The sequence below is a fragment of the Oncorhynchus gorbuscha genome, linkage group LG22, assembly GCF_021184085.1.
Source record: "Oncorhynchus gorbuscha isolate QuinsamMale2020 ecotype Even-year linkage group LG22, OgorEven_v1.0, whole genome shotgun sequence".
Taxonomy (NCBI): domain Eukaryota; kingdom Metazoa; phylum Chordata; class Actinopteri; order Salmoniformes; family Salmonidae; genus Oncorhynchus; species Oncorhynchus gorbuscha.
Window position 1 is genome coordinate 24,210,882 of NC_060194.1, and position 14,768 is coordinate 24,225,649.

The 14,768-nt window shown below is 42.1% G+C and overlaps 2 protein-coding genes across 7 annotated transcripts in view; both read left to right on the forward strand.

Annotated features, from left to right (window-relative positions):
• LOC124009761 (potassium voltage-gated channel subfamily H member 6-like) overlaps nucleotides 1–3,629 on the forward strand; it is a 65,532-nt gene extending 61,903 nt beyond the window's left edge. The window contains exons 14-16 of the mRNA XM_046321908.1: nucleotides 589–787; nucleotides 1,106–1,301; nucleotides 2,133–3,629. Of these exons, the coding sequence (XP_046177864.1) occupies nucleotides 589–787; nucleotides 1,106–1,301; nucleotides 2,133–2,507 (770 nt within the window). The 3' untranslated portion in view covers nucleotides 2,508–3,629. The remainder of the gene's footprint in view (nucleotides 1–588; nucleotides 788–1,105; nucleotides 1,302–2,132) is intronic.
• A 1,254-nt stretch (nucleotides 3,630–4,883) lies between these two features.
• The window catches only part of LOC124009375 (microtubule-associated protein 4-like), an 85,362-nt gene continuing 75,477 nt past the window's right edge, over nucleotides 4,884–14,768 (forward strand). The window contains exon 1 of one of the 6 annotated variants that reach the window (XM_046321157.1): nucleotides 4,884–5,137. The gene's annotated coding sequence lies outside the window, so the exon portion shown is untranslated. The remainder of the gene's footprint in view (nucleotides 5,138–14,768) is intronic. The other 5 variants (XM_046321156.1, XM_046321155.1, XM_046321153.1 and 2 more) reach the window with 5 other exon arrangements.

Here is a 14,768-nt window from a genome sequence, read left to right on the forward strand (position 1 = left end):
TCCATGTAATATTTCAAGTTTGGACGTTAGAATGTGGGGCGCATCGATTTGTGTCACCTCGTTAGTCAGTCTGTATTACACGTGTGCTGTTTGGTCATCTCGTTAGAGGGATGCTATTTAAGAGTGGCTGGCCCAGTGCTCCAGTTGTCTTGAGAGACAACACATTTAGTTGGCACTACCTATTTCAGGTCTAGACAAACAATCCTTTATCTGATCTTCCCTGTTTTTGTTTTGCTCCACTTTTTTGGTTTGCTTCCTGTCTTTAATTTTGGTGTGGGTTTTTATTTTGTTTGCCTCTTCTTGGACAAATTTAATGGCCGCTCATGGTGGATGTCTTTTAGGTTCCAGTTGTTGTTGCTCGTCAACTTTCAGTGGACACCCCCATGAGTGTCTTTCAGAACCCCTCCTAGAACCCCACCTGTTTCGTTTTGGTTGTTAAAGTGATTTTTCTTTGTTTAGTTCCCTTTGTTGTGAGCGTCTAAGTTTCTTGTGGGAACGTAACAGTATAGTATACTGTATGTTTCTGATAGATGCTATATGAGTTGGACTAGCTGTCTGTCTAACCTCCCTTGTTCTCCCCTGTATCAGGGGCTTTCTCAGGCGTCTCCAACATCTTCAGTTTCTGGGAGGAGAGCCGAGAACAGCAGCAGTATCAAGAGGTGACCTGCCACTGCCTGCCCTCCACTCCCCCTCCTCCCCCTCTCCACACTGTCCTGAGCAACATCAGCCGACGGCAGCGCAGCGAGCTGGAGAACAGGCTGGAACTGCTGCAGAGACAGCTCAACAGGTTGGAGAATGTTTGGTCAATGTTGTGTGAACCCTTGGGTTGTGTATTCTTGGGTGTATCCCAAATGGCACACTACTCCATATAGTTCACTACTTTTGACCAGGGCCCATAGTGCAATGATTTGACCAGAGCCCTACAGTATGTAGGGAATAGGGATTCCATTTGGGTTGCAACCAATGACTTGCCGAACCTTTGGTGTTGGGAGGCTGTCTCCCTTTAACTGCGGGATAATGAGATGACCCAAATAACCATTTACTGTTGTGACCTATGCTACTTTAGCTGTGGTTGTAGTCTGACTATTCTACTGTGATCACTCAGGATGGAGTCACGGATGTCCACAGACATCGGGGCCATAATGCAGCTGCTCCAGAGACAGATGGTGCTGGTGCCCCCGGCCTACAGCACAGTGTCCTCTCCCCCTGAACCGTCCCCCTACCTCACCCTGAGGCCTGCAGAGAGGCTGGTGCAGCCCGTCTCATCGCTGGACTCAGAGACCCTGGCCTCCCTCTCACAGGTACTGTATGTATACCACATATTGCAACGGGACACACCATCCAAGCAAAGGTGCTTCTTGACTGATGGACACATCTTCCAAATGTTTGTATTTATACTGAACAAAAAATATAAATGCAACATGTAAAGCGTTGTTCCCTTGTTTCGTGAGTTGAAATAAAAACTCCCAAACATTTTACATATGCATAAAAAGCGTATTTCTCTCAAAGGGTGTATTTCTGTCGGTAATAAAGGCCTTTTGTGAGGAAAAACTTGTTCTAATTGGCTGGGCCTGGCTCCCCAGTGTGTGTGCCTGGCTGCCAAGTGGGTGGGCCAGGCTGCCAAGTGGGTGGGCCTATGCTCACCCATAGCTGCATCAATGCCCAGTCGTGTCCTCCATATATTTGGGCCTAATTTTATTTCAATTTATTTCAGTGTAGATTTAACCTGGTTATTGATTTTGGGCAGTTGATTTACTGACCTTTGTAGATAGTAAGGTTCACAAAGTGTAGTTGAGGTCGTGTCATCGGTGTGATAGCAGCACATTGGTTGGACAGAATTGTTTTTTGGTGAAAGCATTGGGTTAAAGATGCCAATACTGTAGCATTTGAATGTTGAGTGGAACTCCACTAAGCCCAAGGATCTGTCTGGTCTAACCCCTTCTGGATGTAGGTGATCAGTTTGTTAGGACCATCGTCACTAGTCTGGATCCATAGGAAACAACAGCTCAGTGTGTCTAGTCTAGCCTACTGTATATCAACCAATAATCCCACTTTGATGTTTACAGAAGTTATTCTGCAGTTGTGTACTGTAGATCTGATTCTTCTCACCTCTCTCTTGTTCTCTACCTCAGTTCTTGATCCAAACAGATTTTGACTACAGCCTTTCCAAGTCCTGTGAGTCTCTCCACAGTTCAGTGGAGCTGTGTCTTCTGGAGCCAACCCGAGTCCTGGATCCAACCCCAGTCTTAGACCCTCTCCCCAAGACTCCGCCTCTTGGCAACAGCATCCACCCAGAGCATCGCGCCCTGGGCTTGTCCATCCATACAGATACTGAGCCCTTAAGCCTGGTCAACCATGGGAACTTCTCAGCGCCAGGGACAGGATTGGCCCAGTCAGACCCCTCAGAGGGCCGACGGAGGCTCTCGCTGCCAGGGAAGCACACAGCTCTGGACCTGGAGAGCTCCTGGACTACTGCACACAGATACAGTTCTGACCCTGGGAGTTAGGGGCCAAACAGTGTGTGTGTAACACTATCTCCCTGCTTATGGACATGGTGTCGTAAGAGGTACACAAACAAAAACATATCCATACTGTTTCCCTCTCTGCCCGTGAAATAAAATGTCCTGTGCGTGGATAAAATTATTTTCTGGTCATAGAAGTCCTCAAAGCATCACTTTTCGCAGATGTATGCTACCATTTGCAGTATTGTATATGGAAACACATTTGTCCTTGTTAGTCAATATCTGCCAAAGCTGTATATGTCCTTGTTGTCACCATGTATGGGTTAAGTGTTAGCTGACTAACAGAACTCTGTTCTGTCTCATGGAGTTGTGATGGGAGAGCCGCTGCTCATTTTCATTAGTCTACTGATGTTGCTCTAACGTCTGTCTGGCTCAATGGGTAACAGAAATGAATTCTGGGATCCATATCTAATTCTTAAATTACTGAACTGAATTAGCAAGCAATATGCAAACTGTAAAACATTTCTGTTCTGTTATCATTGTGTGGTATCCTCTCATCTAGTTAGTCTCGATGTTGAATGAGATGGCGTGCGCGCGGAGTAACATAATATCCAATCCTAGGCCAGCAGAGGATCACAGAATTATGACCTAATCTACTGAATGTAGTATCTGTCAGACCACAGCAATATTCCACGGTGCAAGCGTATCACCTGGGCCTCAATTCTCCTCCTCTCTCTGACTGCAGAAGACCGACTACTCAGTTACTGTAACAAGCAACTCCAAGTGTAATGACAATGTTTACACATTTTAGAGCAGGACCTGTATGTGTTAGAACATTTTAGTTTAGGTTGTATCTCTTGTTTGATCAAATATATTTCCAAGAAATCATTCAAAGAACATATAAATATGGATTATTGCTTAATTGTCATTCTGAATAGTACCATTAGCCTACCTATACTGTTATAGTGTGTTACTGTGTTACTGTTCAGTTCTGAGAAATAGATTACTGCAGGAAAAGTAGCTTGTTATGTAGGGATATATTGTAAAAAATCTGAACTATTATTGTTTGGGTCAGGGTACAGTATTTATTGATTCAGTTGAATAGAGTTACTGTGTAGCTTGATGTATATTTGATAATGAACAGTTGGATACTACTCATGAATAAAAAGATGAACACGAAATGCATTGTTTTGTGTATGGTCATACCTTGAAACCATTCAAACATGGTCAATTGAACAGGCCAATGCACATGTCTTATTGCATGTTTGTTCACGTGCATTTTACTAAACATGAGTAATCTCACTTTTAGTGGGAATATATGAATTCATGACATGTATATACTTCAAATAAAAGCACTATACTGATCTGGATCTCAGGCCTGTGCAAATCTACAGTGCCTCATAAAAACGTCTGGTCACTATCATGTCCTGAGATTCCCTTTTGAAATCGCAGAGGTAAGATATATTTATCATTCCATTCCAGCTATTACAATGACCCTGTCCTCATTTATCTCTGACCACCAGCCTTATTTGATAAAGTGATTTAAAGACAGAGATCAGATCATAGTGCATGAATCATATAGTCCTAACCCTAAAACCAGTCAGAGGGTGACCAGAATAGGCCTATGAATAAACAGCAACAGTTTGCCTATAGATGACAAGTCCTTTAGATTTGACTGGTCCAACACTGGGTTAATTTGTTTATCCCATGTGAAACTGTGTTTGTGCCACACTGCTTTGCTTTATCTTGACCAGGTCGCAGTTGTAAATGAGAACTTGTTCTCAACTGGCCTACCTGGTTAAATAAAGGTTCAATATTTTTTTTTTTTTGCTAGGGATTATATATTTACCAAATCAAATGAGACCGTAATCTCTTAATTTTATAGAAAGCACTACATTACAGCACAGCAAGTGAATCTGAATGGATGGCGGTAGTCATGGTCTTAGATGTAACACCTGTTTGGTCTGACTTTGTTTACCTCAACTGGGAGAGACAGGTTTTTATTAGTGTCTTTGAGGTCAGGGCACTATGCCCAAGGATAAAGCAGCAGACCATTAATCCCTGAGTAGAGTAGGCTAAAGTTACACATGAGCCTGTAACACCAATTAGATGTCATAATAATGAGCTGAGTGAGACAGGCCAGGCTGTGTTTCCATTGTGAGGATGAACAGAGAAACTACAGAATGTAAAATAACCCTGCATAGATTTGAAAGCGAGATGAGCTGCAAAGTGCCACGCCCCCGTTGCTCGTGTGTGTCCGGCATTGAGAACTGCCTCCATCCATATTGCCAATCAGTGCGCATTGTACCCATACAGTATATAGAACTGTTGTCTACTGTAAATGATTGGCCAAATTTCGTCTAAAAAATGGAGTAATGGATGATCGTTAATTTTGTACAATCCCATCGGCTGAGTTGTCCTTCAACATATGTGGGCGGCATCTACACAGAAACGGTGTGGGAATTATGTGCCGCTCTGACAATCTCTGCGTCAAAAATAGAGAATCAAACGAAACACGGCAGCATTTCTCGACTGTGATAGGCTGAGCTTGGTGAAGTAGGCGGGATGATTTTCTGCTGTCAGTGAAGTGCTCTGTACGAGAAGGTAGAACAGACTTCGATCAGCGACATTCACGACAACAATTAACAAACGGATAAAAAAAGAGAAAACATAGGGTAAGTAAAATTATGAATAATTACAATTGACGGGAACACTGCAGCTCAAGTGATTATCTGGGTGGAAGTATTTGTGTATTTTTCTTTGCCTCAGAGATGTAGTAATTATTGATGAATGGTTACACGTTTTTTACGGAGCAAGAATCTCACATTATGCAGAGTAGACGCAGTCCTAGTCTGGTTGACCATGAATGTCATGTGCGATATTTATTGTTCATACACTATCACATTCTGTACCCAAATTGATGTTGTTTACATATCCACAGTGGGCGTGTTTGATTCACTCTCACCACGACCAATGCAGATCATTTTCTTTGTTATGTTGCCGCAGTTGAGTTAAGGGATGCTGACTGTAGACAGGTGTCCACCGCATCACAGATGGGTCCACTCCAATAGAGCAAACATTGGTCGTCGTTACATAAATGTGATATTATACAGCTTCGACATTATAAATCATTAAGATAACACCCATAGATGTATAAAGAGTGCAATGCTACAATCCCAGTGAGCACCGTCCGACTCCGAAGTCCATTGACATTGAAAAGACGTTGAAATTTGGTCCGTCCGCCTTGGCCTTGATTTTGGACGCGAACATAGACGTGTATGATTTGGTCCTGTCCGGACCTACCTTGGTCCACACAGCGGACTTGATTTGGCCCAAACATTGGTTCAGATTTGGTCCAGTCCTGACCAAGTTTGGTCTTGTTTGGGGAAGGAGCTCATTAGAATAATACCCAGCATGCTTTGCAAGTGCTTTTTGTTTTTGTATTTATTAGGGATCCCCATTTGCTGATGCCAAGGCAGAAGCTACTTTTCCTGGGGTCCAAAAACATTAAGGCACTTACACCACTACATATCTACATTACAAAATGTATAATACTACCATACAACAATATTACAATGTACGTGTAGAATGCGTGTACTAGTGCTTGTGTGCTTATGCATGCTTCTTTTGACATTTACATTTTGGGTTTTTAGCAGTTACTCTTGTTCAGAGCGACTTACAGTCAGTGCATTCAACTATGGTACATAAACAACCACATACTATACCACAGCCATAGCAAGAAAAACTTTTCTGTAATTTTTACAGATAATGTTATTGTAGTTGAAATGTTCTGTTTTTTTTCTGTTGGTCTGAACTTAGATCACTGCCTAAGCTTTTGAAAAAGCTAACAAAAGTGCTTGTGATATATATGGTAGGAATAATACAAATTCCAAGGCCTACTGCAATCTTCAGTTTGCTCCATTTTCCTATATTAATTATAATGCTATAATAATAATAATTATTATGATTATTAATATAATGCTTACTTGACAATCTGTATGTATATGTATGTACGTTTGAAATCTGGCCATAGAACAATTACAAAAAAACTGTCCATAAAATATGTATTTTCAACGTCTGTAAAATATGTATTTTTAACATCTAGAAAATATGCGTTTTCAGCGTCTGGAAAATATGCATTTTCAACACCTGGAAAATACGCATTTTAAATGCCCGGAAAATACGTATTTTGAAAACATGTATTTTCAACTTCCATAAAATATGTATTTTCAACGTTTGGAAAATACGTATTTTCAATGTCCGGAAAATACGTCTTTTCAACTTTCATTCAGAACCGATGTCAACGTAATTTTGCTCACTGGAAGGCTCATCTCTACAGAGAACACAAATACCACACAATGCACCCCCCCCCTTTCTCTCCTCTAGCTTACCTATTCTATTGTTAGTGAGGAGGATTCACCATCTTTATGGAATGTTTTCATTATTTATATGCAGATTATTGCCAAAAAGCCTACCAGTATGCAAATGAGGGAGCCAAATGAACGGCTCTCTTACCAATGTGGTTTGGTAGGCTACTGACGAGTCACTCACTTTAAAGGGATACTTCTGGAAGCCCGTTATCTACTTCCCTGGAGTCAGATGAACTTGTGGATACCATTTTTATGTCTGCGTGCAGTTTGAAGGAAGTTTCTAATTAGCATTAGCGCAATTGCTAACTAGCATTAGCGCAAGATTGGAAGTCTTTGGTAACGGCTAGCATGCCACTAAAACTACCTCTAACTTCTTTGTACTTGTTGCAGAGACATACAAATTGTATCCATGAGTTCATCTGACTCTTGGAAAATAGATTGCCGAAATCCCGAAGTAACCATTCAACGTCACTGTCTGGCGTATTTGTTATCCTCACAAATGATCCTGATAGGTATCAGTCTGGTGTTTTCTGTAATGACCTTAGTGATCACTGTTTTACAGCCTGTGTTCGTAATGGCTGCTCAGTAAAACGACCTGTCCTGATTTGTCATAAACGCTTGCTACAACACTTTGAGAAAGCCTTCCTTCATGAACTGTTCTCTGTAAAATGGTATAGAATCAGCTTGATCCCCTCTGTCGAAGATGCTTTCCCGCAGGAGGCCTTTTGGTAGGCCATTATTGTAAATAAGAATTTGTTCTTAACTGACTTGCCTAGTTAAATAAAGGTTAAACAAATATTTTCTTAAAAGAGATCTTTAGTTTACTTGACCCGATGCGATACCATGGACATATAACTACATTGTACGTTTATGAATGACAAGGATATACAGTATAAGTCAAAAGTTTGGACACACCTACTCATTCAAGGGTTTTTCTTTATTTTTTACTATTTTCTACATTGTAGAATAATAGGGAAGACATCAAAACTATGAAAAAACACATATAGAATCATGTAGTAACCCAAAAAGTGATAAACAAATCAATTGAGATTTTAGGCCCTTCAAAGTAGCCACCCTTTGCCTTGATGACACATTTGCACACTCTTGTACCGAGAGGTGGGACAGACAGCAGACTGTCAAACCAGCAGTTTCCCTGTCATCGCTCAGTTTGTGATTGACATGCGCCGGCCCTATCGGTAGATCTCTAGAAGATGCATGTTGTTTATTCTATTGGGAGAGGGCTCGGCAGACTTTTTTCTGACTAGCAAGTTTAAAAGTAGCCTAATTAATTTAATTGAAAGAAATACCCAACTGAAAATGTGTCTGTAATCAGCTGTGTAGCCGACAGCCAGCGCAAGTGGTAAACAAATAGGCTTGTCACACAACAAGGATTATTTAGACTGACAGACAGACAAATACACATTGTTAGATAGATACTGTAGATAAATAGGCATTGATAGACAGACAATATGGACTTTTTTGTGAAATTCTAAACATTAGCCATGGGGGGGAGAGAAGATTTAGCAATTTTATAATACTTCATGCAATTGTACTCATTTTTGTGTTGGGTTGGAAAATGTGCTGTTTCTCAGCAGATTTCTTGCAATACACATTTTGCCATAGGGTGAAGAGGAATGTTTGTAGTTTTTAATATGAGATCTCAGTGAGACTAACTAACAACATCAATGGGGGGCCCCCGGCCAAAATAACAAGTTAAGATAGCTGGCCACTAAACTAATTTAGAGATTTAGAGAAACCTTTTAGCGGACATGGGTAATTGACTGACTAATAGTGACTGACATAACAAGAGTAAAACTGCAGAAATACAACCACATTTTTGCAGGGGACATTAATCCGAGGGCCTTCAAAAGGGGGGCCATGTGGCCCGCGGACCGCCAGTTGCCCATCCCTGGCCTAATGTATGCCATACAAGAAAATCTCTCTCTCTCAGTCATCTGGAATGGTGGGATTATAGTGCAATCCTCCACAGATTACGGGAGACCGAGCCAGTGTCTGTCCATCAAGGTTCACAAGCAATGCAGAGGCAAATAACTGCCAGTCAGTCATTCTTTACAGATTGCTACGGTACTATGAGTAGAGATGTGTGGTACAGGGAAAATCATATTGAAGTAGTGATAGTGATGTTGAGGTTGGCTTTGCATGAAAGGGATGGAACTTTCTATTTTCAGTAAAACGATCCCCCATTGTGAGAGCACAGTGAGGTAAATCCCAAGTGACACTATATGTTTGTTGTGGGGGGGAAGCTCAGTATGCCATGGCGTGCGGTTTCCTTGTCCGCTGCATGGTCTTGGTGTCAGGTCAAGGTCTGCTGATCTGTTGTGATGTCTAGCTTTTCTGTCATAAACCGTCCTCATCATCTCCACTGTGAGATGCTGTCCACAGTGATCCAGGAGAACACCAGCCCGCCTCTTTCACGGTGGCCTTGGCCTCCCAACACCAGAGAGCTTAACATTAGAGGCAATGTGAGGGTGCAGTATGAGGAGGGCTGGGAGCCAGGGCCTTTGAGAAGAATCCAGATGAGTAGAATGTGATGTCATCCCCATTGGATGTGACGTCACTATGGCTCAGTCGGAAGATGGGTTCTTTGGAGAAATATTTCCTAGATGACTGATGTCGAGGACTTGTTTAGTTAGGTGGATTACACACTTGTTACTCAAATCAAATTTTATTTGTCACATGCACATGGTTAGCAGATGTTAATGCGGGTGTAGCGAAATGCTTGTGCTTCTAGTTCCGACCATGCAGTAATATCTAACAAGTAATCGAACAATTTCACAACAACTACCTTATACACACAAGTGTAAAGGAATGAAGAAGAATAAGTACATATAAATACATGGATGAGAGATGGCCGAACGGCATAGGCAATATGCAGTAGATGGTATAGAGTGCAGTATAGCGGCAGGGTAGTCTAGTGGTTAGAGCGTTGGACTAGTAACCGGAAGGTTGCAAGTTCAAACCCCCGAGCTGACAAGGTACAAATCTGTCGTTCTGCCCCTAAACAGGCAGTTAACCCATTGTTCCTAGGCCGTCATTGAAAATAAGAATTTGTTCTTAACTGATCTTGCCTAGTAAAATAAAAATAAAAAATATACATATGAGATGAGTAGTGTAGAGAATGTAAACATTATATAAAGTGGCAAAGTTTAAAGTGACTAGTGATACATGTATTACATCCAAATTGTAATTATTAAAGTGGCTAGAGATGAGTCAATATGTTGGCAGCAGCCACTCAATGTTAGTGATGGCTGTTTAACAGACATTGCTAGTTTCACAGTGAATAATAGAGGAGTTGTAACATTGCAATATATGTTGAAATGCTGTACCTTCTTGTCATGATGAGTGTTGTGAATCTAACATGATTGTGAGTTTTTAACGTGAAAGCTATACTAGGAATGGTGATTGCCAAGAGGAACATGTGAGTGTGAATGAGAAAGTAAAATCCATCACTATGCATAAAGGACCAGGTCATCAACCACAAGGTCAGGGACAATGCACAGTCAGGTGGCTGTCACACACACTCCTCACAACCATTCCTCGTGCGTGTCTATTTAGATGAGTGTTCACAAACTGGTGGTAAATACAGACCTCACCACTGTGCTCTGACTGAGTGACTGAGTGCCTGTTTTCAGGGACTGTGTGTGTCTCCCCTGAGAGGACGACACAGGGTGACAAAGCATTATATCAGCACTAACCAGAGCTGGTGCCCATCATGCATGAGAGAGACATAAAAACGCAGACACATGATGAAGACTAGGAGACCTGGCAATGCTTTTAACACATTAAGGCATGGTTTCACAAACTCGGTTATGGGGCCCCCTGGGTGCACATTTTGGTTTTTGCCCTAGCACTAAACAGCTGATTAAAGGAATAAAATATTGATGATGAGTTGGTTATTTGAATCAGCTGTGTTGTGCTAGGGCAAAAACCAAAAGGTGCACCCAGAGGGGCCCCAGGACCGGGTTTGGGAAACCATGCTGATTTAAGGATCATCTGAGATTAACCAGCACAAAATAAGAGATAGATTAACCATAACTGGCTGACTACTGTTTATGCCCTGACATTAAACTGCCTGTTGGGTCAGAGAGCTAGCCCCCTCACTTAAAGATGCACAATGCGGAAATCGCTCCACCATTTCCTGGTTGCTAAAATGTCAGTTTATGTGACAATACAAGCAAGTATAGTGTAGAGAATCATTGTACTATCTAAACCGCTGTGATATATATTTTCCATAACCAAAAATATTATATTTTCAGCTGTTTGAAGCTGATGTACAAAACCGAGAGTAAAAGATGCAAAAAACTAAATTTAGGAACAGGAACCATAGAAATAGCACACATAGAACATATCTACTGCTTCTTAGACTTGCTTTCAACGAGAATGACAGATCCATAACTCACATTTTTATGTGAATTTGGTCAGGTCCCTAAAAAGTGACATATCCCAGTTTTAAAATAATAGCACAGCAATTATAGAGATTAACTGCTGTTTAAATAACCCACAAGGTAAAACAAAAGGTGGAAACTTATATTAAAAAGGCCATTTGGCCAGAGAGAAAGTGACTAGTGATCTTTCACTCTGTGCTCTGTCACTGATGATATATATCACTGTTATGGTCCACTGTTATGGTCCACTGAGTCTGCAGTGTTTCCCCTATATAAATCGTGGCTACCACTTAGTACTGAGTGATTAGTGCTGTTTCGGTTTGTATAATGTAGATGTATAGATGTAGACCATTGGGGGCTGCTGAGGGGTGGACAGCTCATAATAATGGCTGGAACAGAGCGATTGGAATGGCATCAAACCATGTGTTTGATGTATTTGATACCATTCCACTAATTCCTCTACAGCCATAACCACACGCCCGTCCTGCAACAATTAAGGTGCCACCATCCTCCTGTGATGTAGACATACCTAATGCTGAATGGCCAATAGTACTTTAATCAGGTGACTCATACAACTGTAATAACTTCTTCAATTCAAATCAGTGTGGAAACACCTGTGAACGAACCTAGTGCAGTGGATCAAAGGTCTGTAGGTGGGTGTAGTTATGTTAGTCATCTAGTGTTGGCAGTTAAGAGGTTAGCTGATATGTACAGTATCTGTCAATATAGTGACTGAAAGTGGGTGAGTACAGTACTTCTATTGCTGTGTGAACTACTGGATCAATATGCATTTTACAGTTATATGGGGGAAATACAATATGGCAATGTGAGGGGGGGAAGAGGCTTACTGAGGGCATTTTGTGTAAACAGAACCCCCCCTCCGAACAATGCTGTTGTTTTGGATGGTAGGATAAAGCCGGGGATCCCCTGCCAAGCTGCTGGCCTAGGCCCACTTTGTGTGTTACTCTGTACTGTCAGTGTGTTAGGCAATGCTGTGTGTTACAGTAAACCTGCTGTGGTTTTTGGGATGATTGCGTGACAGACAGAGGGGGGATTTAGTGAATATAATATAACAGGGCCTGGCTGTATGTGGAAGTGGGGACTAGGGTTGACTCTAGCTAGCACTAATCCCCATGCAGCAGAAACAGCTGGGTCTCTCAGGCTTTTACACTCAATCTGAGCATAAATCAGAATTATGCTCCTTTATGTTAAATAGGAAATTGCACTCAACTGGGAAGCTCTACATCAAATCTAATCAAAGTTTATTTGTCACGAGCGCCGAATACAACAGGTATAGTAGACCTTACAGTGAAACTCTTACTTACAAGCCCTAACCAACAGTGCAATTTAAGTTAAAAAAAATAGGTATTAGGTAAAAAATAGATAAGTAAAGAAATATAAAAGAAAACAGTCAAATGACAGTGAAAATAACAGTAGCGAGGCTGTATGCAGGTGGTACCGTTACAGAGTCAATGGGCGGGGGCACCAGTTAGTCGGGCTGATTGAGGTAATATGTACATGTAGGTATAGTTAAAGTGACTATGCATAGACGATAAACAGAAAGTAGCAGTAGCGGGGGTTGGTGGGTGGGAGGTGTCGGGACACAATGCAAATAGTCCGGGTAGCCATTTGATTACCTGTGCAGGAGTCTTATGGCTTGGGGGTAAAAATCTGTTGAGAAACCTTTTGGTCCTAGACTTGGCGCTCCGGTACCGCTTGCCATGCGGTAGCAGAGAGAATAGTCTATGACTGGGGCGGCTGTGGTCTTTGACTATTTTTTGGGGCCTTCCTCTGACACCGCCTGGTGTAGAGGTCCTGGATGGCAGGCATCTTAGCCCCAGTGATGCACTGGGCCGTACGCCCTACCCTCTGTAGTGCATTTCCGTCAGAGGCCGAGCAGTTGCTGTAACAGGCAGTGATGCAACCAGTCAGGATGCTCTCGATGTTTCAGTTGTAGAACCTTTTGAGGATCTGAGGACCCATGCCAAATCTTTTCAATCTCCTGAGGGGGAATAGTTTTTGTCGTGCCCTCTTCACGACTGTCTTTGTGTGTTTGGATCATTTTAGTTTGTTGGTGATGTGGACACCAAGGAACTTTAAGCTCTCAACTTGCTCCACTACAGCCCATTCGATGAGAATGGGGGCGTTCTCTGTCTTCCTTTTCCTGTAGTCCACAATCATCTCCTTTTGTCTTGATTACGTTGAGGGATAGGTTGTTATTCTGGCACCACCCGGCCAGGTCTCTGACCTCCTCCATATAGGCTGTCTCGTCTATGTCAGTGATCAGGCCTACCGCCGTTGTGTCATCTGCAAACTTAATGATAGTGTTGGAGTCAAGCCTGGCCATGCAGTCGTGGGTGAACAGGGAGTACAGGAGGGGACTGAACACGCATCCCTGAGGGGCTCCAGTGTTGAGGATCATCGTGGCAGATGTGTTGCTACCTACCCTCACTGGGGGAAGCCTGTCAGGAAGTCCAGAATCCAGTTTCAGAGGGAGATGTTTAGTCCCAGGATCCTTAGCTTAGTGATGAGCTTTGAGGGCACTATGGTGTCGAACGCTGAGCTGTAGTTAATTAATACCATTCTCATGTAGGTATTCCTTTGTCCAGGTGGGAAAGGGCAGTGTGGAGTGCAATAGAGATTACATGATCTGTTTGAGCAGTATGCAAATTGGAGTGGGTCTAGGGTAGCAGTCAGACTGAGGGATGTAGCAGTCCAGAACCTAATCATGTGATGAGGTAAGACAATGATGTGTGGCAGATAGAATCTTGTACCACTAAATGTATACTACAAAATGTACTGTCACAACCTATTTAATACTAATGCTTGAATAATTGTATTTCTCCTTTTTTTGTTTGCTTTTATTTTTCTGTGTTTTATTTTTGTGTTATTTTTATTCATGTTTATGTTATGATTTGTCCGCTCTCTTCTCCCAACCATAGGGAAGAGATGGGATGGGGGGTAGTGGGTGGGTGGGCGGGCATGAAAAGATTGTTCCTGTATTATGAATTACTGTTCCTGTTACTAAATATTGTTATTGTGCGGAATAATTGTAATGAATGGAGTTACCTTCAAAGGGAAGTTAGAGGTAGAGAGAACTCTCTTTGAATGAAAAAACATGTATATAGAAGGGAAAAGGCTTCTGAAACAGTCTAAATTCAGGGTTCATTAGAAGAGAGAAAAGACATGGGGCCTTAAAGACAGCCTAATTGATTGAATGGGGACTTAAAGACTGTCATGCAGGTGAAAGAGGACCCAAGAGCGACTTAACAGAAACAGAGTTTATTTAAGTCCAAACAGGGAATAACAGAAATCCTCTAGTCTGTAGAGGGGAATAACTGGAGAAGCGGCCACAGACTGCAGGTCGCTTCGGGTAGGCGCAGGCCGTAGTAGACAGAGACACCTGCTCACACGCAGCATCTGATGAAGGCAAAAAACACGACAGGACAGGGCGAAACACAATCACAGCATGGTGAATACAAAACAAGGAACCGACGGGACAGGAACGGAACACAAAGGAATAAATAGGG